The 25,300-nt window shown below is 37.7% G+C and overlaps 1 protein-coding gene across 1 annotated transcript; it reads left to right on the top strand.

The window, feature by feature from the left end:
• LOC140739331 (eukaryotic translation initiation factor 4E-binding protein 3-like) lies at nt 1–25,029 on the top strand. Its single transcript, XM_073067529.1, has 3 exons — nt 1–528; nt 8,320–8,496; nt 24,260–25,029. The coding sequence occupies exons 1-3, from the start codon at nt 399–401 to the stop codon at nt 24,289–24,291; spliced, it is 339 nt and encodes a 112-aa protein (XP_072923630.1). The 5' UTR covers nt 1–398; the 3' UTR covers nt 24,292–25,029.
• The last annotated feature ends 271 nt before the right edge of the window (nt 25,030–25,300 follow it).

The raw sequence follows: 25,300 nt of genomic DNA, 5'->3' as shown, positions 1-25,300 counted from the left end.
CCAACCTGCGAGCCAGCACATGTACAAATCCATGAGGTAATTAAGGATGGGCTGACAATGCTAGACCCTCCAACGACGGCCGAGACCCCGACCGAACAAAACAAAAAGTCTGCATATATGTGTGCGTCTCCTTTTTGGGAAAGGATCGTCAATACCACGTGAGCGGCAATAAGCATTTCTCGGAACTGTTATTGCCCAGGCTGTAAGGCGAAGCTGCTGCCTGTCACTTGGCGTCATGTCCGCCCTTTATTTGTAAACCGAGCAGCACATGGTTTGCTTTCAGTATTCTGCAAGAGACGGAGCTCGACTTGTGTAGCCATTGCTGATCTTCATTGCGAAATCGCTCCCGTGAAACAGCGGCTAATAACTTCTGGCAAACTTTTTTTTCGCTTCACAAAATGTCTACAAGCTGCCATCAAAGCAAAAGCTGCCCGATCCCAACCAAAGTTCTGCTGAAGGATTTGTCCCAGTTACCCGATCTGTACTGCAGTACCCCGGGCGGCACTCTGTTTTCCACGACCCCAGGAGGTAATGTAGTCAATAGAGCTGTCACCGCGGCAGGGTCAGGTTTCGCACCCGACGTTTTTCGTTATTTGTTGCTGCTGATTGAGTAAATGTTCATTAACTCGATTTATCACCCGTGTTTCTGACAGAACCTACATTCGTGTTTAAAGGGGCTGTTGGACCCTTCCGTTTGTCAATTCTTAGTATAAACTAAGCGGTGCATCTGATAGATTAAACTAGAAGTCTGCATTTAAATTGAAGACTGGTGTGATTTCTGCAATTCTCTCCGCGTTGATGTCAATAAGTGATCTGGCTGGTTGCAGTCAATGGCGCTGTCGCTACCAACTCTGTTCTGAATCACGTGCACCATAAGTCAACTGGACGTAAATATTTTGAAGCAGTACCTTGTTTATATGCGAGCTAAGGTTCGCCTTCCCTAGCGTATCAACGAAGAACCGCGTCCAAAACAGTTGACTTGGTTGAAGGCAGAAACTAATGCTTTTAGGCGAACGGAATTTAGATTTACTGGCATTTGTCGCACCAGGCAGACAGGATTCTTAAATTTTACTCAATCTCAGTGAGATTCTGGGTGAAATGACTGACAATTAGAAGGGAATTACTTTACACTTCCTCCTGCATTTGAGGGCAGTTACTTTAGGAATTATTTTCAAGAAGCCAGTGATCTTTCCTAAGTTTGTGGGGTAAAGGTGGGAAAAATATGTAAATATGATATGATTAGAGAGAATCCTCATTTTCTCCGTCGGAAAGAGTCAATGTAGTTCCGGCTGATCAAATCGATTCAATTCATTAAGCTGGAAAAACGATTCCACTTAAATTCGTTTATTTGCCATAGATGCTGGGAGGGCTCAGTACTGGTAAGGATGTGTGTTGTGAACATTAACACTACTGGATCCAGAACCTTGGTGCACGATCTTTGGAAGCGCAGTTCAATACTGTACTACCAATGCCCACGATCCCAGATTTTTCCCACCGTCACGAAGAGATTCGGCGATTAAAAAACCCATTTGTAACCACGAATTTCTACAAATTTGGCAGTTTTGGAGATTCGGAGTTCCAAGGCCTGTATTACCATGACAAGAATAAAATATGATATAACTTTAATTGTTACTACCTTTAATTTAAAGTGTAATTAAAAATTCCACTATACTGATTTTAAAACGAAGTGTGTCATTATGAATTACTCTGTTTTTGTACATTTACCTTACTGTTTCCATTAGCCTGGCTGATGTGACTTTTGTAGTGGTTAAGACATAGTAAAGGCTTTACAGTCAACTCACCTGACAGCACTGTAGTAAACTAGAGAATGATAATTTTCTTATAAATTTTGAACTTTTTCATTGTTAATGCTAGACTTGATTCTGATTCACATGGAATGACACACTTTGTATTTGAATAAACAGTACATTGTAAACAGGTTGTAAGATGAAGTTAGTGCTGTGCCTTCCAACCTTGACTCCATGAAATTCCCTGCCTGTAATGTACATCTCATTTAGTTTACAACTGAAGGTAAAATTTTTATTTTTATTTGTGAGGCTTGCAATCTTACGACAATTCGTAAAAAAAAAAAGTGTGGAGGTTGGTTACAAGTCTAGCAGGATATTAATTTGTTTAATTATTTTTGAAAGGATTCATTGATTCAGGATTATCTCACATCAATCTTAAAAATAGAAACGGTCACAAATGGATAGCTAAAAGTGTGTAACGTTAACAAGAAGCTCATAGTTTGAAAACATAACTTGGGACATACGCAAAATGCTGGAGGAACTCAGCAGGTCAGGCAGCATCTGTGAAAAAGAGTAAGCAGTGGATGTTTCGGGCCAAGACCCTTCATTACAACTGGAAAAAAAAGATGAGTTTAAAACAAATAGTGTGGGAGGGGAGAAAGAAGTACAAGGTGATAGGTCTTTGGTGAAACCTGGAGAGGGGCTCCCCCCTGTGATCTCTGTTGCCCTCCGACCCTTCAACCATGTGCTCACCCAAACCCGCTTTTCCCCCCTCTCCTGGTTTCACCTATCACCCACCACCTTGTACTTGTTCTTCCACTCCCCCCACCTCCTTGCTCTAACTGCTCATTTTTTTCCCACCCTGACGAAGGGTCTCGGCTTGAAACATCGACTGTAATCTTTTCCATAGATGCTGCCTGGCCTTCTGAGTTCCTCCAGCATTCTGTGTGTGTTGTTTGGATTTCCAGCGACTGCAGATTTTCTTGTCTCTGTAACTTGTGACATACTATACTGAAATTCACCCATTAAATATTAAACTGAGCATCACTTCAACTTTCAAACAAAAAAAAGTATGTGTTTTAAAAGTTGTGCTTGACACGGGAGTTAGTAATATCTGGAATAACAGCATCACAAGTACATAATCCCCAAGGCAGTTCTACGATGAGTTTAGCATTATGGAAATTCTTAACTTCTGAAATTCCTTTGCAAAGAGAATCCTAGATATGCTGTATTAACAAATTCAAAGAAATGCCTTCAATGTAATTGTTCTAAATATTTGTTTTCCCCTTTTATTAAAAAACCTGATTTTGAAGATTACCAAAGAGAATTGTATTTGATCAAGTTTTCATTATTTTTATGCAGTTTCTAATTTTTTTAGTTGCTGGAGTATGACAACAAAATTAGGATTATACTGATTGGATATTATATTAATGAAATCCAAGGTTAATTTACTTAATTTGCAGTTGTTTCGGGATTAAATTTTTTTTTCCTGACTTAAATGTATGGCTTTCTATTTAATCATCCAAGTTGTGCTTCAGCTGTGGGCATTGAAGGCCAAGCACAGATCCGTGCAGCACAACATTCACTGCATCCTGCCCTTTACTGGGCGTTCTTTGCTTTTCTGTCCTGTGTTGCTCAGCTACTTTCTTAGTGACTTTGAACTTCATTTGGTAGTCACTTGTGAGGGACCTTACCCGTTGCCTTTTGGAAGTACAGTACGTATTTAACATTCATAATTCTATTTTCTTAAGATAGATAAATGATTTTTTTTTAACAAACAATGTAATACATGTAGTCAATGTTCACGATAATCATGATATCATTTACCATTTACTGTTTTCCTATATTTTCTGAACATTGATATCTGATAGTGGCTGAAATATTAGGGCTGATAGAGGGGAAGCTGTAGTGTATTCAGATTTTCAGAAGGCATTTGACAAGGTGCCACATAAAGGGCTATTGCACAAGGTAAGAGCTCATGGTATTAAGGGAAAAGTCTTAGCATGAATTGCAGATTCATTATTACTCAGAAGACAGAAAATCAGAATAAGCAGGACGTTTTTTTAAAGAGTGGAGCATCAGTTCGTTGCCCTCAATTATTTTTATTAATAGCCTAGCAGAGAGTAAGTGGCAATGACACAAAAATTGGTCGTACATCGAAGATATCTGGTGTCCAAAACTGGAGATAGATAGGTTGAGTAAGAGGGTGAAAAGCTGGCAAATGGAGTTTCGTGTGGGAAAATGTGAAGTTATACACTTTGGTACGTGGAATCTAAAGACAAACTGTTAATAAATGAAGAAGGATGGCCTGTCAGCAAAGCACAGAGGTGTTTCAGCTTTCTTGCCAGGGAACACAAAGCATCAGCAGGCAGGTGTGCAGTAGAGCAAATGGCATCGTAGCATTTATTGCAAGAGGGTTGGACTTTAGAAAGTACTGCCACAGTTGTTCAGGTACTGATGAAGCCACATCTGAAGTACTGCGCACAGTTTGGGTTCCTTATTTTTAGGAAAGAAGTACTGTCATTGGAGGTAGGTCAAAAGAGATTTGCTAGGCTAGTTCCAGTGATCAGAGCCCTATTATGAATGATGAAAGAAACTATATTCTGTGGAGTTCAGGAAGACCAGTGATGATCTTATTGAAACATACAAGATACTTAGGGACCATAGTAGGGTGGATGTTCAGATATTACTTCTAGTGAGAGAGTGACAAAAAAGGTGACATAGTTATGAGATTAAAGGTGGTTATTTAAAATGACAATGTCTCGGAACTTCTCAGAGAGAAAGGTGAAGTTTTGGTATTCTCTATCTTGGAAGGTTGTAAAAGCTGTTCATTGAGGGATTAAAGAAGCAGATAAGTTTGTGAAAATTCAGAGACTTTAAAGATACAGGGAATTGGTACAGAAGAGAATATAAAGCCTGGGACCGAATAGCCACGATTATATTGAATGGCAACGCAGGTGTGAGGAGCTAAATGGTCTCCTCTTACTTCCTGACGAAGGGTCTCGGCCCGAAACGTCGACAGCGCTGCAGATTTCCTCGTGTTTACTCTTACTTCTGTTTTCTTGGATTCAGGATTATTTATTCTGATGTAAGGATGCTGACCAGCTAAAATTTTACAGCACTGAAACATTTAGAACTTTAGTACACCAACCTGCACATATTGGATCAATATTGATTTGAGCAATTATCATCATGAACAATTGTAACAAGAACTTCACTAGCCATTAATTGGCCTTGATATACCAGAACAGAGCTCTTGCCATACCAGTTTTTAAAAAAACTTTTAAAAATATTGTCACACATACATTACTTGGTTGCATTTCCAAAAACAGTGCAAATAGTAAGATTTACACTCTCACTCAGTGGCCACTTTATTAGGTACAGGTGTGGTTTGGTTATTTGAGTTACTGTCGTCTTCCTGTTGGCTTGAATCAGTCTGACCATTCTCCTCTCACCTCTTTCATTAACAAGGCATTTTCACCCACAACTGCCTGTCAGTGGACATTTTTTGTTTTTCGCACCATTCTATGTAAACTCTAGAGACCGTTGTCTGTGAAAATCCCAGGAGATCAGCAGTTTCCGAGATACTCAAACCACCCTGTCTAGTACCAGCAATCACTCCACAGTCAAAGTCACTAAGGTCACGTTTCTTCCCCATTCTGATGTTTGGTTTGAAAAACAACTGAACCTCTTGACCATGTCTGCATGCTTTTATGCATTGAGTTGCTGCCACATTAGCTGATTAGATATTTACAGTGTACCTAATAAAGTGGTCACTGAGTGTATATAATTTATTAGATTTTATGAATGTTGGGTATTTTTTTAGTATTGTGACATCAATAGAGTTTCTGCAATGTCAGTTCCACTTTAGTAATTCAGACTTGCCTTAAACTGCAGTTCATCCACACGTTCAGGATTTACATTAAAATCAGAATCATTATCACTGATGTCTGTCATGAAAGTTTTGTTTGTTGCAGTAAACAAATGCAAGACATAAAATGACTATAATGTACAACAACAACAAAAAAAGTGCCAAAGAAGAATAGTGAGGTGATGTTTATGGGTCCATGGACCATTCAGAAATCTAATGGCAGAAGGGATGAAACGTTTCAGGCTTCTGCACCGCTGGCCTCATGGTAGTAACAAGAAGAGGGCACGTCCAAAGGATGGGGCCCTTAATGATGGAAGCCACCTACTTAAGGCGTTGCCTTCTGAAGGTGTTTTTGATGATGGGAGGGTTATGCCCATGATGGAGCTGGCCAAGTCTACAACCCTCTGCAGCCTCTTTTGATCCTGTGCATTGGAGCTTCCGTACCAGGTGGTGATGCAACCAGTCAGAATGCTGCAGAAATCTGCTTGACATACCAAATCTCCTAAAACTCCTAATCAAGTATAGGCTCTGGTGTGCCTTCTTTGCGAAGAAGAGTAGAATTGAATAACTTGAGCATGCAACATAATTGGCTGGATAAACACCTTGTTTAGAAGGCATTGTGGAGGAGTCTTGGGCATGTGCCACACTGAACAGAAAGATATTTATTATCCCTTTCCTCACCACTTCACACTGCCTCATCTCTTCCATTAAATTTAACAAAAAGATACATAATTTCCTCCTAACTACATGTAAAACCACCTGGGCAAGTACCAGCAATCAATATGAAAACTTTTTATTGAAATACAATTTCTTTTATCTAACTTGAATTAGACATTTTAAAATGCACATACAGTAGGTGTTATGCTTCCAACTTGTTAGCATCTGTATAATTCACAGAAAGTCTGTCACAGGCCCTTTAAAAAAAACATCATGTGATGGATAAAAGCCAGCCAGAATGGCAGTGTAGACACTCAGACGTTTGTTATCTGCTGCTTCTTCAAATAGTAAGCAAGTGTTCTTTTAAAGAAACTTCTCAGAGTTACTAGCGCTATTTGACACATGTCATTAAAATTATTGTAGATTTACTAAATCATATGTTGAAGTTACATCAAAATACAGTATAATCCAACTTGCGATTGATAGTTGTATATACTACTTAAACTTCCTTTGAGAGATATAAACAGCCGTAAATGTTTTAACTCTGAAAATACTCTGCAAATGAGGAGAGAGTAATATTTAAGGAAACAAAAAGCTGCAGATAATGGACAAGAGTTGCAACAACTGAACAGTCCATGAATGCACAAAACCTACCTCAACATTTTGCTGTGTTTTTGCACTACTTTTTTTAAATATATACATTTCAATAGGTTCAATATAGGTACATTTAATGTCAAGGAAATGTACACAATATACATCCTGATATTCTTTTTCTTGTAACATAGTAACTTTTTATGTATTGCACTGATTGTTGCCACAAAATAACAAATTTTGTGGCAAACTGTATGTTTAGCAATAATAAACCAGATTCTGATTTTGACATCTGCCCATTTACCTTTTCTCTTCCTCCCAACTAGAGATTCAAACAATGCTTCCACGTGCGGCAGCAATTCACTTACTCTTCCTCTGATTTTGTTTATTGCATTCAGTGCTGGTGATGTGATCTCCAAATTGGGGAAAGCAGGCACCTCTGTTTGTTCCAACAGGATTACCCTGAACTTCCAGTTGCCCACCACTGTAGCTTTCCATCCCCCTCTTACTTCTGTGTTACAAAAAAAAAGAGAACGGAAGCTCAAGGCAACTCAGCTTTTATTTGGACAAGTTGCAGCCCTTTACCAAGCCTTTACTGTCCCCATCAGACGTGGCCAATTCAAATGTATAGTCACCCATCGATAGCATTAGTTCAGCTTTTCTCCCTTTACCATTACTGCTTGATCTACTGACTATTTGTAGTATTCTCTTTTAAATGAAATTTCCAGCAATTTTTCCCCTCTCTCCATATTTATCTCCCTGTTTTTACATCTCCTCCAAACAAATTAGGTATGATTAACAAGCATACACCACTCCCTGTTAAACAGCGCCCTGAGCATTTATGTCACCTGGCCGCCACTCAAGCACAGATGTTCTCTTTGTTCTTTCTGCCACCCCCCTTCTCTGCAACTTAAATTTTGTTTGCTTTTACGTTTTTTTAGTTCTACTGAAAGGTCATTAACTTGAGACATTACCGTTTTCACCCCACAGGTGTTGGCCGAGTATTTTGAGGATTTTCTGCTTAGATTTGGTCACATTGGTTTCCTCTTGGGAGGGTCAGTTTCCACCAGTGGGAGAGTCACAGACAAGGAGACAGACACAGCTACAAAATATGGGGCCAGTTATTTACAACCAGCGTGTCTTCTCTCAAAGGACAGCGAGTCTCTGGAATTCTCTGCCCCCGAGAGCGCTGGAGGCCAGATTATTAGATATATTTAAAGTGGAGATAGGAAAATACTTGGAGATCGAAGAAGTGAGGATGATGGAGAACTGATAGAAATTGAGGTTAGCATGGATCAGGCATAATCAGATTGACTATGTTTGCCCCCATTTTCTTGTTATATTGTTAAGAGAGACAGGAACAAATTATAGTTTAGGTCAGCAGACATGCATTAATAAAATTAACAAAATTAAAAAGGGTTAGAATTTAAATACTTATTATTTGTTATTCAGGTACACGGATTGTTTATGGACGCAAGTTTTTGCTAGAATGCAGGAATTCTCCACTTGCCCGGACACCTCCTTCTTACCTTCCTCAGATTCCCGGCGTAACTCTTCCTCAACATTCAACTTTGAGCAAAGTTGAGGAACTTAAAGAACAAGAAAATGAATCAGAAAAAGAATCACCAGGTATTGTGTCCTTAAGCAATTTTAATATGTTGCCTTTTACACTTCTGCTGTAGTACTGCTTTGAATTTCTTGGGGTAGTTTTAAAAAAAGAGAATACAATCAACATTAAGTTGGACAGTTCAATTAAAGTATGTATACAGTTTACAACACTGAGATTTGTCTTCCCACAGACAGCCATGAAACAGAAATACCACAGAACCTGTTTAAAGAAAAACTCCACACAAAGACAATCAACTCCCAATGTGCAAAAAAAAAGAACAAATCATGCAAACAGCAAATAGCAAGCAAATAAAACACACAACATTAAACATCAAACCACAGAGACGCAGAAACAGTCTGGGAGCCTTAGCCACTGAGTCAGTCAGTTCAGTGCTGTGTTGATGGCTGCAGGCCACAGCACACAAAGCTGAAAAACCTTGATCAAATCACGCAAATGTTTAAAAAAAAGTAAACAAAAACACATGGAACATGAATTGCAGAGTCCCTAAATGTGAGTCCACAGCCTCGAGCCGCTGAACCTTGCAGCATGAGGCCCCAAGATTCCAGTACTTTCCGTTAGCAGTGTTGAGAGGGAGACCGGTTATACACAGGCAGTGCAGTGCTGAACACCTGTCCGCTTTCCGCTCTTGTCCTTGTCGATTCTAATCTTGCTCGACGCTTTAAATCAGCACGGAGTAATGGAGCCGACCATGGGTTCGTGATCCGCCATTAGGAATTGATGGCCGCCTCTACACACAGTGCCAACCTTGCCAAATCCCCCAGGAGACCACAAAATCACCAGATCGTTTAGTTGGCTCAGAATTACTTACTTAAAATGGAAATTACAGATTGTAGTTCAGGAGAAGAATTGTATTTAAAAGTAGCAGAGTATCTAGTAGCTTCGTGAGCCGTCTGCAGGATGTAGCCATTGGTCACTGGCGCCATCTTGCGAGAATCCGAGTTGTGGTCTGACAAGAATCTAGCAGCAGGTTTAATCATAGCTTTCAAAATGGAATAGCAAAGACACCTGAGAGGAAAGAAAATCAAGACTACATGAAAATGATCAACAAGTGGAGACAAACTGAATAACTCCTGAAGAGAGCTGATGTGCCTGATGGCTGAATACCCCTTTCAAATTGTCACAATTCAATGACTGAATGTTTTAAATACAATTTCTTCTGATTTTTCCCCATTGTGAAAATATGGTAATAATTATTTTAATATTAGACGACGACCATAAGATATAGGAGCAGAATTAGGCCATTTGGCCAAGAGCCTGCTCCACCATTTTGTCATGGCTGATCCATTTTCCTTCTCAGCCCCAATCTCTTGCCTTCTCCCCATATCCCTTCATGCCCTGACTAATCAAGAATCTGATCAACCTCTGCCTTAAATATCCTCAATGACTTGGTGTCCACAGCCGCCTGTGGCAATGAATTCCACAGATTCACCACTCTGCTAAAGAAATTCCTTCTCATCTCCATTTTAAAAGGACTTCCCTCTATTCTATGGCTGTGTCCTCTGGGCTTAGACTTCCCCACCATAGGAAACATCCTTTATCAAAGCCTTTCAACATTTGATAAGTTTCAATATGGTTGCCTCACATTCTTCTGAATTCCAGTGAGTAGAGGCCCAAAGCCAACAAACACTCCTCATATGACAAGCCTTTCAGTCCCACAATCATTTTTGTGAACTTCCTTTGAACCCTCTCCAATATCAGCATATCCTTTCCTAGATAAGGGTCCAAAACTGCGCTCAATACACCAAGTGAGGTATCGCTAGTGCTTTATAAAGCCTCAATGTTACATCCTTGTTTTTCTATTCTTGTCCTCTTGATATGATTGACAACATCGCATTTGCCTTCCTCACCACCAACTCAATCTGCAGATAAACCTTTTAGGGAATCCTGCATGAGGACTTCCAAATTCCTTTGCACCTCAGAGTTTTGAATTTTCTCTCCATTTAGAAAAAAATGGTTTTTATTCTACTTAAGTGCAGGATCAAACACTTCCCGACATTGATTTCCATCTGCCACTTTGCCTATTCTACAATCTGTCCAACTCCTGTCACTTCTCTACTTCCTCAGAACAACCTCCCACTATCTTCATATGATCTGCAAACCTGGCCACAAAACCATCAATTCCGTCATCCAAGTCATTGACATGTACAGTGCCTAAGAAAAGTTTTCATCCCCCTAGGAAATTTTCATGTTTTATTGTTTTACAACATTGAATCACAGCTGATTTAATTTGGATTTTTCGACACTAATCAACAGAAAAGGCTGTTTTGTGTCAAGGTGAAAACAGATTTCTAGAAATTAGTCCAAATTTATTACAAATATAAAACAAAATAATTGCACAATTGCTCACCCCCTTCAAATCAGTATTTAATAGACGCACCTATGGCAGCAATTACAACCTTGAGTCTGTGTGGATAGGTCTCTCTCAGCTTTGCATGTCTAGACACTACAATTTTTCCCCATTCTTCTTTACAAAATTCCAAGCTCTGTAGCTTGCATGGGGATTGTGAGTGAGCAGCCCTTTTCAAGTCTAGCCACAAATTCTCAATTGAATTGGGGTCTGGACTCTGACTTGGCCATTCAAGGACATTAACTTTGATGTTTTTAAGCCATTACCGTGTAGTTTTGGCTTTATGCTTGGGGTCATTGTCTTGTGGGAAAAGACATCTTCTCCCATCACAGTTCTCTTGCAGACTGCATCAGGTTTTCCTCCAGGATTTTCCTGTATTTTGCTGCATTCATTTTACCCTCGACCTTCACAAGCCTTCCAGGGCCTGCTGCAGTGAAGCATCCCCACAGCATGATGCAGCCACCACCATGCTTCATGGTAGGTTGGTGTGTTTTTGATGATGTGTGGTGTTCGGCTTACACCAAACATAGTGTTTAGTCTGATGGCCAAAAATCTCAATTTTGTATTCATGAGACCATAGAACCTTCTTCCAGCTGACTTCAGAGTCTCCCACATGCCTTCTGGAAAACTCTAGCCGAGACTTCATGTGAGTTTTTTTCAACAGTGGCTTTCTCTTTGCTACTCTCCCATAAAGCTGTAACTGGCGAAGCACCCGGGCAATAGTTGTTGTATATGCAGTCTCTCCCATCTCAGCCACTGAAGCTTGTAACTCCTCCAGAGTTGTCGAAGGTCTCTTGCCGGCCTCCCTCACTAGCTCCTTCTTGCAGTCACTCAGTTTAAAAAAAATAATTTAAAATTGAATTTTCAAATAGGTTACAGAAAGAAAAAAAATTATCAACCCTTCCCCCATCCCCTTAACCCCTCCCCCCTAACATATCCCTACAGAAAAAAAAAGAAGAAAAAAAAGAAAGAAAGAATGCCTGGATATCGGAAGATCCCCATATGCTCCATGGAGTTCATAATAGCTTTAATATGTATATTTATTTCTTTCCCCCGATAACCAATAATTTTATCTTTGGAGCACCTATATATTTAATCCTATTTTTTGTAAATAAGGGTGCCAAATTTTCAGAAATATTTCATATTTATCTCTTAAATTATAAGTAATTTTTTCAAGTGGAATGCAGCTAAAAATTTCATTCTTCCAACGATCTATACTTAAGTATGAATCCGATTTCCAAGTAACTGCAATAGCTTTTTTGGGTACTGCCAATGCAATTTTTATGAATTCTTTCTGATATTTATTCAATTTGGATTTCGATTTTATCCCTTCAATATTGCCTAGTAAAAATAATGTTGGATTATGTGGAAGTTGTATTCCAATAATTTGTTCCAGTAAAACTCTTAAATTTGTCCAAAAAGGTTGAATTTTAAAACAAGACCAAGTAGAGTGTAAAAAAGTACCAATTTCTTGATTACATCGAAAACATTGATCAGATAAATTTGAGTTTAATCTATTTATTTTTTGTGGTGTAATATATATTTGATGTAAAAAGTTATATTGTACTAATCTTAGTCGAACATTTATTATATTTGTCATACTGTCAAGACATAATCTTGACCAACTTGTTTCATCAATTTTAATATTCAAATCAGTTTCTCATTTTTGTCTTGACTTATGAATTCCTTGTTTAATTGCCTGTTTTTTAAATCAAATTATACATACCAGAAATAAATTTTTAAATTTTTCCTTTATGAACTAAAGTTTCTATTTCATTAGGTTTCAGCAATAACATTGTTTGACCCAGTTTATCTCTTAAATAAGCCCTTAATTGGAAATAACAGAAAAGAGTGTTATTTGATATTTTATATTTATTCTTTAATTGGTCAAATGACATTAATATACCTCCTTCAAAACAGTCTCCTATATATCTAATCCCTTTGTGAAACCAGTTATATAAAAGTTGATCATCCATTGTAAAAGGGATAAGTTTATTTTGAATTAAAGGTCTCTTTGCTAATAAAGATTTCTTTATCTCATCATCAACATTTATCTTATCCCATAAATCAATCAAATGTTTTAATATAGGAGGTTCTTTCTTTTCCCGTATCCATTTAGATTCCCACTTGTATATAAAATCTTCTGGTATATTTTCTCTTATTTTATCTAATTCTATTCTAATCCATGCCGGTTTATCTTCATCAAAAAAAGATGCAATAAATCTAAGTTGATTTGCTTTGTAATAATTCTTAAAATTTGGTAATTGTAACCCTCCTAGGTCAAATTTCCATGTCAATTTTTCCAACGATATTCTTGACATCTTACCTTTCCAAAGGAATTTCCTCACACATTTATTTAACTCTTGAAAAAATTTCTGCAGTAATTGTATTGGTAGTGTTTGGAATAAATGTTGTAATCTAGGGAATATATTCATTTTTACAGCATTGACTCTACCTATTAATGTTATTGGTAACATCATCCATTTATCAAGATCCTCTTGAATTTTTTTCAATAATGGCAAATAACTTAATTTATATAAATTCTTTATATCATTATCAACTCTTATACCTAAATGCTTTATACCATTTATCGGCCATCTAAATTGAGTTATTAATCAACATTGACTATAATCTCCTTTAGTAAGGGGTAGAATTTCACTTTTATCCCAATTTATTTTGTACCCTGATATTTTCCATATTCTTCCAATCTAGAAGATAATTTAGGCAACAAATGCAATGGGTTAGTTAGATAAATCAGAACATCATCAGCAAATAAGTTAATCTTATATTCCTCCTGATTAACTCTGAAACCCATAATATCTGAGTAAGTTCTAATTAATTCAGCTAATGGTTCTATCGCCAACACAAATAAAGCAGGTGATAATGGACAACCTTGTCTAGCTGACCTTGTTAACTGAAATGATGTTGAAATTTGTCCATTTGTCACCACTTTAGCTTTGGGGTTAGTATTTAAGGTTTTAATCCATTTTATAAAAGATACTCCTAATCCATATTTTTCCAATACCTTAAATAAAAAATCCCATTCCAATCTATCAAATGCTTTTTCTGCATCCAAAGCAACTGCCACACTCATTTCCTCCCTCTTTTGCGCCAAATGAATTATACTAAGTAACAGAGTTACATTATCTGCCGATTGTCTATTTTTAATAAATCCTGTTTGGTCCATGTGTATTAATTTTGGTAAGTATTTAGGTAATCTATTAGATAAAATCTTTGCTATTATTTTATAGTCCGTGTTCAACAAAGAAATAGGTCTATAAAAGATCTCTGTCTTTTTTTGGCAATACTATTAAAATAGCTGTCGAAAAAGATTCTGGAAGTTTATGCGTTCTTTCCGCTTGGTGTATTAGCTCCATAAAAGGAGGAATTAATAAATCTTTAAACTTTTTGTAAAATTCAGGCGGAAAACCATCTTCTCCTGGAGAATTATTACTCTGAAGTGATCCTAGAGCTTCTTCGACCTCTTTTAATGTAAAAGGCATATCTAATCCTTTCTGTTCTTCCAAATTCAATTTTGGGAGAGTTATTTGTGATAAAAACCTTTCTATCTCAACAATATCATTTTGTGATTCTGATTGATACAGTTCAGAATAAAAATTTTTTAAAGTTTCATGGATTTCTAAAGGTTTATAAGTAATTTTACTTACACTTGTTCTAATTGCATTTATCGTTTTGGAAGCCTGGTCTGTTTTTAACTGCCAAGCAAGAATCTTGTGTGATCTTTCACCTAGTTCATAATATCTCTGTTTAGTTCTCATAATTGCTTTTTCTGTTCGGTATGTCTGAAGTGTATTATATTGTAGCTTCTTATTAACAAGTTGTCTTTGTTTTTCTTCTGTCATATATCTTTGAGATGCTTTTTCTAATTTTGTAATCTCTTTTTCCAATTGATCTATTTCTACCATATATTCCTTCTTAATTTTAGAAGTATAACTTATTATCTGGCCTCTTAAGTATGCTTTCATCGCTTCCCATAATATAAATTTATCATCAACTGAATGTGAGTTTGTATCTAAAAAAACTGAATCTGTTTTTTCATAAAATCACAAAAATCTTGATGTTTTAATAATATTGAATTAAATCTCCATCTGTAAATCGATTCCTCCTTATCCATCATTATCATTGTCATTGTCAAGGGGGAATGATCTGACAATATTCTTGCTTTATTTATTTGCAATATTTTTCACTCTGTCTTGAATATTCGCTGATAGTAGGAAAAAATCTATCCTTGAATAAGTTTTATGTCTATTTGAATAAGATGAATAATCTCTTTCTCTCGGGTTAATTCTTCTCCATATATCAATCAAATTTAAATCTTTCATCAATGATAAAGTTAATTTTGCTACTTTTGGTTTTGTAACAACCTTTGTTGACCTATCTAAAACTGGGTCTAGACAAAAGTTAAAGTCTCCACCTATTAATATTTTATTGTGTGCGTCAGCCAAATTCAAAAAAGCCTCTTGTATAAATTTTACATCGTTTTCATTTGGTACATAAATATTCGTAAGAGTCCATAGTTCTGAAAAGATTTGACAATGTATAATTACATATCTTCCCGCAGAATCAATTAATACATTTTGTATTTTAATTGGTAAAGTTTTGTCGACCAAAATTGCAACTCCTCTCGCCTTTGAATTAAATGAAGCTGCTATAACATTTCCGACCCAATCTCTCTTTAATTTCTGATGTTCTATCTCTGTTAAATGTGTTTCTTGTATAAAAGCTATATCTATTTTCATTTTCTTAATGTATGTTAAAATTCTTTTTCTTTTCACTGGTCCATTAAGCCCATTAACATTAAAACTTAAAAAATTCAGTGAATTAGTCATTATTTTTAACGGAGTTACTCCAGTCTATAATAATACATAATATTTCAACTCTCATAGTACCTTGGGGAATTATTTTAAAATTCTCCATGTTGCTATGTGTCTCCCCTCCGATCATCCAGGCAAAGAAAGAAAGATAAAAGAAAGATAGATTATAAAGAAAAAAAACAAACCCTTCCCCCCACTAATGTTGTGAATGAAAAAAATCACAACATTACCTCCCTCCGTTGTGCGGGTCATGGCAAACGCCATGATTACACACGTGAATCCCGTAGCGATCGATCCAAAGTTCCCCCAGCTCCCCTGTAACATGAAAAAAGTATATATAAAATAAGAAAAATAATATCACTACTCTCGATTAATATTTCTCAAATTTTTACCTTTCTCCCCCTGTATCATATAATTAAAAGTATATTTAAATATTTTTCTGTCCTTAATGTCCATCAGCTCACTTCAGTGTCCCCGTCTTCATCTTTAATCTGTTTCACTTTTAAATCTTTACTGTGTCTAGCGAATATTTGGGAGTTCTTGTGCAAACTCCTCTGCATCCCGATGATCAGTAAAAAAATCTTCTTTTTCCATCATCCAAAAAAATTATCAGTGTTGCTGGGTGGTGCAATATAAATTTATAACCCTTTTCCCATAAAACTTTTTTCGCTGGGTTAAATTCCTTCTTTCTCTTCAAAAGGTCATAACTTATATCAGGATAGAAAAGAACTGCTTTCCCTTCTATCATCAATGGCTCATTTCTCTTTCTGGCACATTGGGCAGCTGCCTTCAGGATCTTTTCTTTATCTTGATATCTTAAGCATTTTATCAAGATTGGTCGTGGGTTTCGATCAGGTTGAGGTTTTGGTCTTAAGGCTCTGTGGACCCTTTCAATTTCAATCAACTGGGTTCCCTCTTCCATTTCCAAATTTTCCGGGATCCATTTTTGAAAAAATTTTATTGGATCATCTCCCTCTATCCCTTCTTTAAGACCAACAATTTTAATATTATTTCGTCTACTAAAATTTTCAAGCACGTCTGTTTTTTCCAACAGTCGTTTTCTTTCTGATGTCCAGGCAAGAATATTATCTTCCATTTTATTCACTCTATCAATAGTGTCTCCCGTTATTTCTTCCAGCTTTTTAACTTTCTTGTCCATTTTCTCCTGTTTTTTCACCATTTTATCAAACATAGTCTTCATATTTTTAATATCTTCTTTTATTATTTTCAATGTTTTTAATTCTTTTAATTCATGCATTATTTGCGCCAAAGCTTCTCTTATGTCTCCAGAATATCTTCCACCTCCAACCTCTTCCTGTTGTTCTTCTTTTACCTCCTCATCTTCATCTGTATGTTCCAGAGAATCTGAATCCTCCTCGGGTTCATTTTCACTTCCACTTCCAATCGTAGCTGGGATTTGTAGTTCAAATTGCTCATGTTTGCGCATGCCCTCTCCTGCGCGCACGCACAGTTCCTGTTATTCCTTCTTGGAGACTGTTGATGTTGCCGCCGATTTCTGTTCTGTATCGCCAGAGGTAAGATGCACTTGAGTCCAAGGCTTCTTCATGGTGGCCGGCCCAGCTTGTTCTGTCTTCAAAGTAGCAGTTTTCTTCTTTGTCTGTTTAGGAGGCATATCTAAGGAAAATCCTGAGTAGTTTAGACGTAGTTTTTAGAAAATATTTACTAACTTTTCTTCACTTAAACATTAATTTATTAGTTTTTTACGGGAGAGCTGGATTTCCACGTCTCGATCCTACGTCATCACGTGACGTCCCCCAGTCACTCAGTTTTTGAGGACAGCCTGCTCTGGACAGATTTACAGCTGTATCATATTCCTCCCATTTCTTGATGATTGACTTAACTGTACTCCAAGGGATATTCAGTGACTTGGAAATTTTCTTGTATCCATCTCCTGCCTTGTGCTTTTCAATAACCTTTTCTCTGAGTTGCTTGGAGTGTTCTTTTGTTTTTACCAGGATACTGACTCATCAGCAGTTGGACCTTCCAGATACCAGTGTATTTTTACTATAATCAATTGAAACACCTCGACTGCACACAGTGATTTCCATTTAACTAATATGTGACTTCCAAAACCAATTGGTTGCACCAGTGATGATTTGGTGTGTCATATTAAAGAGGGCAATCAATTATTTTGTGTTTTATATTTGTAACTAATTTAGATCTCTTTGTAGGGATCTGTTTTCACTTTGACACAAAAGTGTCTTTTTTCTGTTGATCAGTACTGTATCAAAAAAAGCCAGATTAAATCCATTGTGATTCAGTGTTGTAAAACAATAAAACATGAAAACTTCCAGGGGGGTGAGTACGTTTCATAGGCACTGTAACGTAAGAAGAAGCGGTCGCAACCCAGACCCCTGTGGAACACCACTAGTCACTGGCAGCCAACCAGAAAAGGCTCCCTTTATTCCTGCTCTTGGCCTCCTGCCAATCAGCCAATATTCTATCCATGCTCCTGTAATACCAGGGCTCTTAACTTGTTAAGCAGCCTCATGTGGCACCTTGTCATAGGCCTTCTGAAAATCCAGTACATAACATCCACTGATTCTCCTTTGTCTATTCTACTTATTTCTTCAAAGAATTCCAACTGATTTGTCAAGCAAGATTTTCCCTTAAGGAAATTGTGCTGACTAAGGCCTATTTTAGCACGTGCCACCAAGTACTCCCAAACCATATCCTTGACAATTGGCTCTAACATCTTCCCAGCCACTGAGGTCAGACTAATTGGCTTATAATTTCCTTTCTTGAGCTTCTGTTCCTTCCTGAAGAATGGAGTGACATTTGCAAACTTTCAGTCTTCCAGCTCCAGTCTTCCAGAGGCATGCCAGGATCAATTGATTCTTGTAAGATCATTACTGATGCTTCCACAATCTGTTCAGACGTCTCTGACAGAAGCCTGGGGTGCATATTATCTGATCCAGATGACTTATCTGCCTTCAGACCTTCCAGTTTCACAAGCACCTTCTCCCTAGTTATAACAACTGCACTCATTTCTGTCCCCTCACATTCTCAAAGTTCTGGTATTCTTTATGACCTTCGAGTGTGACTACCTCCCTGTTGCTCCAGTCAGTCTCCCGTACGAGCTGAAGGACACCGAGCTGCCACTCCAATTCCTTATTCTGCTTCTGTCTTGGTAAAACTGAATAATTAATTGTCTGTAGAAAGCAAATGTAAACCAGTTAGATTATTATATCAATGGCTTTGGCTGTCTGGTGTACCTCCACTATGCAAGCAGTACTTTCTTAAGTTGGCGCAGTCAGCAGCAATGTTCCCTTTGAGTCAGAAGATATGGGTTCAAGTCATACTTGAGAAAAAAAGTGCATCACCTTGTCATTTGCTGTCTATCAAAATCCAACACCTTAAGATTTTTCTTAATAACATTGACAACAATTAACTCTTATCAGAGGTTGAAAGGTGTGAATACTAAATTAAACCATAATTGTAAGTTCACAATTTATACAAGTTCAACTCCTGGAAAATGAGGTATGTTTGAACAAAGCTTTACCTAGAAATTAGCACGTACAAACAAGCTGGATGAACTCAGCAGGTCGGGCAGCATCCGTTGAAAGGAGCAGTCAATGTTTTGGGCCGAGACCCTTCATCAGGACTATTCTATCAATCTAGAAATTAGGTAGGTAAACAGTATGTTGGACTTTCAGCACAGGAGGATTTGAGACCAGGAATAAAGATTTATTGCTGCAATTATATGCTTGTCATATGAAAAGCATTTGATGGCTCTGGGCCTGTATTCAGTGGAATTCAGAAGAATGAGGGGTGACCTTATTGAAACCCATCAAATGGTGAAAGGCCTTGATAGAGTGGATGTGGCAAGGATGTTTCCTATGATAGGAGAGTCTAAGACCGGAGGACACAGCCTCAGAATGGAGAGATGTTCTTTTTAGAACGGAGATGAGGTGGAATTTCTTTAGCCAGGGAGTGGTGAATCTGGGAAATTCATTGCCACAGGCAGCTGTGGAGGCCAAATCTGTATGTATATTTAAGGCAGAGATTGATAGATTCTTGATTGGTTAGGGCATGAATGGATACGGGTAGAAGGCAAGAGACTGCGGCTGAGAGGAAAAATGGATCAGCCATGATGAAATGGCAGAGCGGACTCAATGGGCCAAATGGCCTAATTCCACTCCTGTGTCTTATGGTCTTATATGAAGCCTGGGTGAGACTGCACCTTTTGGGCTTTGGTCAGATCTCCCTGTTCAAGTAAGGAGATCCTGGGGAGTGAGAGAGGAGAATCCCCTATGAAGAAAGCCTGAAAGTCTGTACAGCCAAGCTGAAGGACAACTTCTGTCCCGCTGTTAGAAGACTATTGAATGGTTCCTTAGTATGATAAGGTGGACTCTTGACCTCAGAATCTACCTTGTAATGATCTCACCCCTTATTGTCTACTAGCACTGCACTTTCTCGGTAGCTGTTACTTTATTCTGTAATCTTTTCCCTTGTGCTAGCCCAATGTCCTGTGGAATGATTTGATGTGTTTGAACAGGATGCAGGTCAAGCTTTTTTACTGTACCTCGCTGATGTGACAATAATAAGCAAACTCTAATTCCACTTTTAAATAATCAGAGTGGGTCTATATTCTCCAGACTTTAAAAAGAATGCAAAATTCTTCCAGAGCTTGTCAGGGTAGATTCAGTGATAATATTTTAAGAACCAAGTGTCACAGTCTCCAAATAAGGGTCAACAATTCAGAAGTCAGATTGGAACAAACACAGAAGGTGGTGGGATTTTTGGAATTCTCTAGAGTGGAGACTGAATCTCTGATTAAATCAGAGTAGAGGAGGAGCAGCTCTGTGAAAAATCACATGATGTTGTCTGCGTGCATTTAGACCCTGTGTGTCATGCTGGCCATTGGACTGGGACTTTGCTCAGTCAAGGCCATGTGATAGTCCAGGTTAAAAGAATTCTTGTGCAGCAGACTCCACTCCTTAAAACTAGAGTGGAAGCAATAAAAACGGAAAATGCTGTAAGTATTCAGCTGACCAGGTAGCATCTGTAGGGAGAGAAACAGAGTTCCAGGCCAAGAAGCTTTCTTCTATCAGACTGTATGTTGAAAATTCAATTGCTTCAAGTTGCAGAGAGCGGGAGAGATAAAGACCACAGAGAGAATATCTCTGATAGGGGTCAGACCAGTGTTAGAGGTAGCAATTAGAGAGAATATCTCTGATAGGGGTCAGACCAGTGTTAGAGGTCGCAATTAGAGAGAATATCTCTGATAGGGGTCAGACCAGTGTTAGTGGTCACAATTAGAGAGAATATCTCTGATAGGGGTCAGACCAGTGTTAGAGGTAGCAATGAGAGAGAATATCTCTGATAGGGGTCAGACTAGTGTTAGAGGTAGCAATTAGGGAGAATATCTCTGATAGGGGTCAGACCAGTGTTAGAGGTAGCAATTAGAGAGAATATCTCTGATAGGGGTCAGACCAGTGTTAGAGGTAGCAATTAGAGAGAATATCTCTGATAGGGGTCAGACCAGTGTTAGAGGTAGCAATTAGAGAGAATATCTCTGATAGGGGTCAGACCAGTGTTAGTAGTCACAATTAGAGAGAATATCCCTGATAGGGGTCAGACCAGTGTTAGTGGTCACAATTAGAGAGAATATCTCTGATAGAGGTCAGACCAGTGTTAGAGGTCGCAATTACAGTGTATTCTGGTTAATTGAGACATACTGGGTCTGGTCCATTTTGGCCCAATTAAGTGGTTATCCCAAGTAGCCAACATTTCATTGAAATAGTTAAAATGGTATACTAAAGACAACCTACTGTGTAATTGAGTAACAATTTAAGTATTTAAAAAAGCTACAGAACAAATTAGAACACTACCAGTGCTTCTACAGCACTGTAAAACTGTGTATTAGTTCCTACTAGTTATCGACAGAGGAATTCGTCCAGTGTTCACTGCCGTGTTCTTTTGATTGACTGTAAATGAATAAAATCAGCACACACACGGAGTGCAGTTCATGGACTAAATGCTTCCGTCAATTGCATCCTTCAAATCCCCATTTTCATTGTAACATTCAAGATGATTGTTGATACCTTCAAATTCTTTATAATTCCTAACTTGTTGAAGTTGTGAAATCGTTTCAATTTCACTCCCAACCATTTCTGGCATCTTGTCGGAATGCTTGAAACCACGGTGAGCAAAACAGTTCTGAATTGTCTTCACTGCTTATTCCTCCCCAACTATCTGTGACAAAAACTACTGGTTTTTGAACACAAACACATGCAACTGATACTATTTTAAAAACTTTGCTTTAATTAGAGCCTAGTGTCTAACTGCACACAAGTACACATAACTGACACTAGTTAGACACTGTTTGACAAGTCTCCTGTCTCAATTCATAGTGTCCCAAATAAATGAAGGGAATTCTGGATATCTTCTAGATTAGATTTTGTTCTTTAAGGGTTGTCTCAGAAAGTGGCTGCCCCAATTAACCAATGGCCTAATTAACTGGAATCCGCTGTACTATGAAAGCTAAAAGTTAGGGACACAAAAGGAAAAATAAAAATAAAATGAAGGAAAAGAGTATGGCCACATCTCTGAGCAAGTGAGTGGGAGAGAGAGATGCATTGTTCTCATTGGGAAAATACAGGAGGTCAAAGGCAGATAGGTCAGAATGGAAGTTGGACAAGGGACAGACAACTGTCTTGTATGCTTTTGATGCCTTTCATTACAATATACTGGAGGTATGGTTACAATTTTGAGCCATTTTCATGTAGTTTCCAAATTAGAGATAAAAAGAACTGATGGATGTCTGTTAAAGCAGAATCCATTTGCCAACTAGAGTTGGCCTGTGTCTCAAGGCAGACCTAGCACAGGCAGAGCAATGGTCAGCAGGCAGCACGGACAGTCCTTAATCCCTCTTTCCTCTTGCTGTGTGACGGAGACATGGGACAATATCAGTGAGTTACTTATTAGAATTTGGCTCCACTGTGATTCCAGTTTGGAATTTTAAACTAAACCTAAGGTCACAGGTAGAGTACCTGCTGCTCCAAATGAAAGACGTGTTTCTCTTTGTTTATATGCCCAAACTTGTTCCATGACTGTTGCCCAACTTCTTAAAAGTCTCAGATGTGGCATATTTTAATAATAGCTTCAGTCACTTGTAGTTTTTACATTCATGACTGTCACATGTATAGAATGATTTCATATGTCCTGTTTTGAAGTAGACGATTTAGAGAGTCATGAAGAAAGGTTAAAGTCTGTAACCTGATATTTATTATGGGTGTGTGAACTCATGTAAACATTTCATAAGTTCTCATTGTACCTGTGATAAAGTTAACCTTTAACAGATTTTGACAACCAATCAGTATACTGTTGCTACTATGCCTGATGTGCTCCAATGGGAAGTTTCACCAGAAGGGCAGGTTTTGTTTTCTTGTGAACTGCTTTTTTGTACCCCCTCATAAATATAGTTTGCCAGTTTTCTTTTAATAATGATGTACACCTTTTCAGAAGTTAGAGCATGGGATCAAAAAAGAATATTACAATCAATTTTTTTTCAATTTACTCTTAATACTGTTGCAAGTCCCCCTCTGTCTTGCAAAGGACAGCCCAACATGGAACTCAGCCACAAAAATTGTCCAGCTTCAGATTGTATCCGTGATAGGCCTTCTGGAACTGGAAGAACAGTAGCTGATCTTACTGTCCAACTGGACAGTGTCATGGGCCTGTGGAAGGTGGGTGAGAGGTGGGAAAGCAAATAGGTGACACTTTTTCACTCCTGATCGCCGTACTATGACCATGTCAGGGGGGGTATAAATATTAGCTGAGCCCTGGCAGCGAAATAAAGTTACTAACATTAATTTTGAAAAGCATAGCTATAAAGGGTAGTTAGTTTCAATGGGACTTAATCAGAAGGAACTGCATCATGCTAAAAATAAATGGTTGGTGGTCATGAAAATTAAAGACTTTTTTGTTAAATAGAACATTTCTAATAATTTGCAGTTATCACCATTCTAAATCTTCATTGATAACCAATAAAGTTTAAACAAGTGCGTTGTGTATTAATCACAAAGTGATATTTTGCCACTCTAATATTTTTCTCTGCCAACTTTATATATTAAGTATATTAAATACATGGAATTGATTTCAGTAAAGATTTTCTCAAAACATTCTTAGATTTAGGTCTGATAGATTCCAGTCCTGACATCTAATAGATGAAATATATGCTGTCGACAGTTGCTATTTTAACTGCCGTAACACCATGCTACTGTGTCTGTTTATCAAAGAAAATGTGTGTTGTTTCATATGCCATAAACATTTCTATTGGCAGTGAGCTGGAGTCAGCTGCCCAAGCATTGCCTGAAATAGAATGTTATATCTAGCATAGACTATATAGGACTTGAGTCAATATGTATTGCAGAATTTGAAATGCCAAGGTTACTAGAGGCATAATAGATTAATAATCCACAGACAAGGACTAATGATCTAGAAAAATAACTTCAAACCCCCACCAGCTGCGTGTAAATAATGCAACTATTTAAGTAATTGTTTAAGTTGAAAAATAAGAAAAGTAAGCTAACTTGTGTTGTTCTTAATTTATAGCTGATGATGCTCAGTTTGAAATGGATATTTAAACCATCCTGGAAGAAGAAGATTGTTCTCTTGACAGAAGCACATGTGTTTATTGAGGAGCAATACACCAACATGAAAACCAATGAGGATGATAACTTCAGCAGTGGAAATGTAATTGTTTGTAACTTGTGATTATACAGTTGGGTTGGGGAAGGGCAGAAATTTTAGGTGCTTTCCTTTATTTTTGGTGCTGTTTCTCCATAGGAACTTGTATGATTTAAAAAATTTTTTTAAAGTTTACTATTTTAATCCAGATAAAATGGCGTTTTTTGGTCCTCAAGTCCAACTTCAGAAGCTTTTAATCAGCTGTAAAGGAGTCGGTGGTCCAGACATTGGTGCAGCAGCAAGATTGGTGAAGAGCTCTGTCTAGCACATTGAGTTAGAGGGGTATATTCCTACAATGTTGATAAGAATAAACCTCACTGGGATGTAATGGGAAAAGCATTAAGTGGGCAACACACTGATCTCATTGTTAATGACATGGTATTAGTTATGGTGGTAATTGAAATGCTGAAATCTATAGAATGCTCCATTCTTAATATCTTGTAAATGAGATTCTTATATTTATGGTGTGAAATTTTAAATAAAGACGAAGTTCCCACATTTACATAGCAGCTTTTATGACCTCAGCATGTTCCAAAGTCCTTTAGTCCTTTATTTGTAAAAATACTGTTAATTGGGAATTTCACATGTAATAAGCTTACCTCAAAATAAATCATGCACAGTGAGCCCACCAGAAACCTGAGTTTTGTGTCTAAATACCAAGAGAGTATAAACTGAAAAGTGATGAAAGTTACCATGGATTTACATGTAGTTAAGCCATGATAATTTTGTTTTTCATAAAGTATAAAAATCTCATGAACTTATGGCGTGGCATGATTAATGGCAGAAATCTCGCACATCATTATTTGATTTGCATTGTTTTGAACTCTGTACATTAGTGCAAGTTATCAGGACAATTAAGGCCGTGAGGAACGTGGCCCGTGAATGGCCACAATTGTCAGGTAATAC

Source organism: Hemitrygon akajei, chromosome 15 (genome assembly GCF_048418815.1).
Source record: "Hemitrygon akajei chromosome 15, sHemAka1.3, whole genome shotgun sequence".
Classification (NCBI taxonomy): Eukaryota; Metazoa; Chordata; class Chondrichthyes; order Myliobatiformes; family Dasyatidae; genus Hemitrygon; species Hemitrygon akajei.
This window is presented reverse-complemented; position numbering and strand designations above follow the sequence as displayed.

Excerpts from the sequence above, each read along its gene's own strand:
- LOC140739331 (XM_073067529.1), top strand. The coding sequence starts at position 399 with ATGTCTACAAGCTGCCATCAAAGCAAAAGCTGCCCGATCCCAACCAAA. Across the intron at positions 529-8,319 it reads GTTTTCCACGACCCCAGGAG|GTACACGGATTGTTTATGGA; the intron begins GTAATGTAGTCA and ends TTTGTTATTCAG. Across the intron at positions 8,497-24,259 it reads ATCAGAAAAAGAATCACCAG|CTGATGATGCTCAGTTTGAA; the intron begins GTATTGTGTCCT and ends CTTAATTTATAG.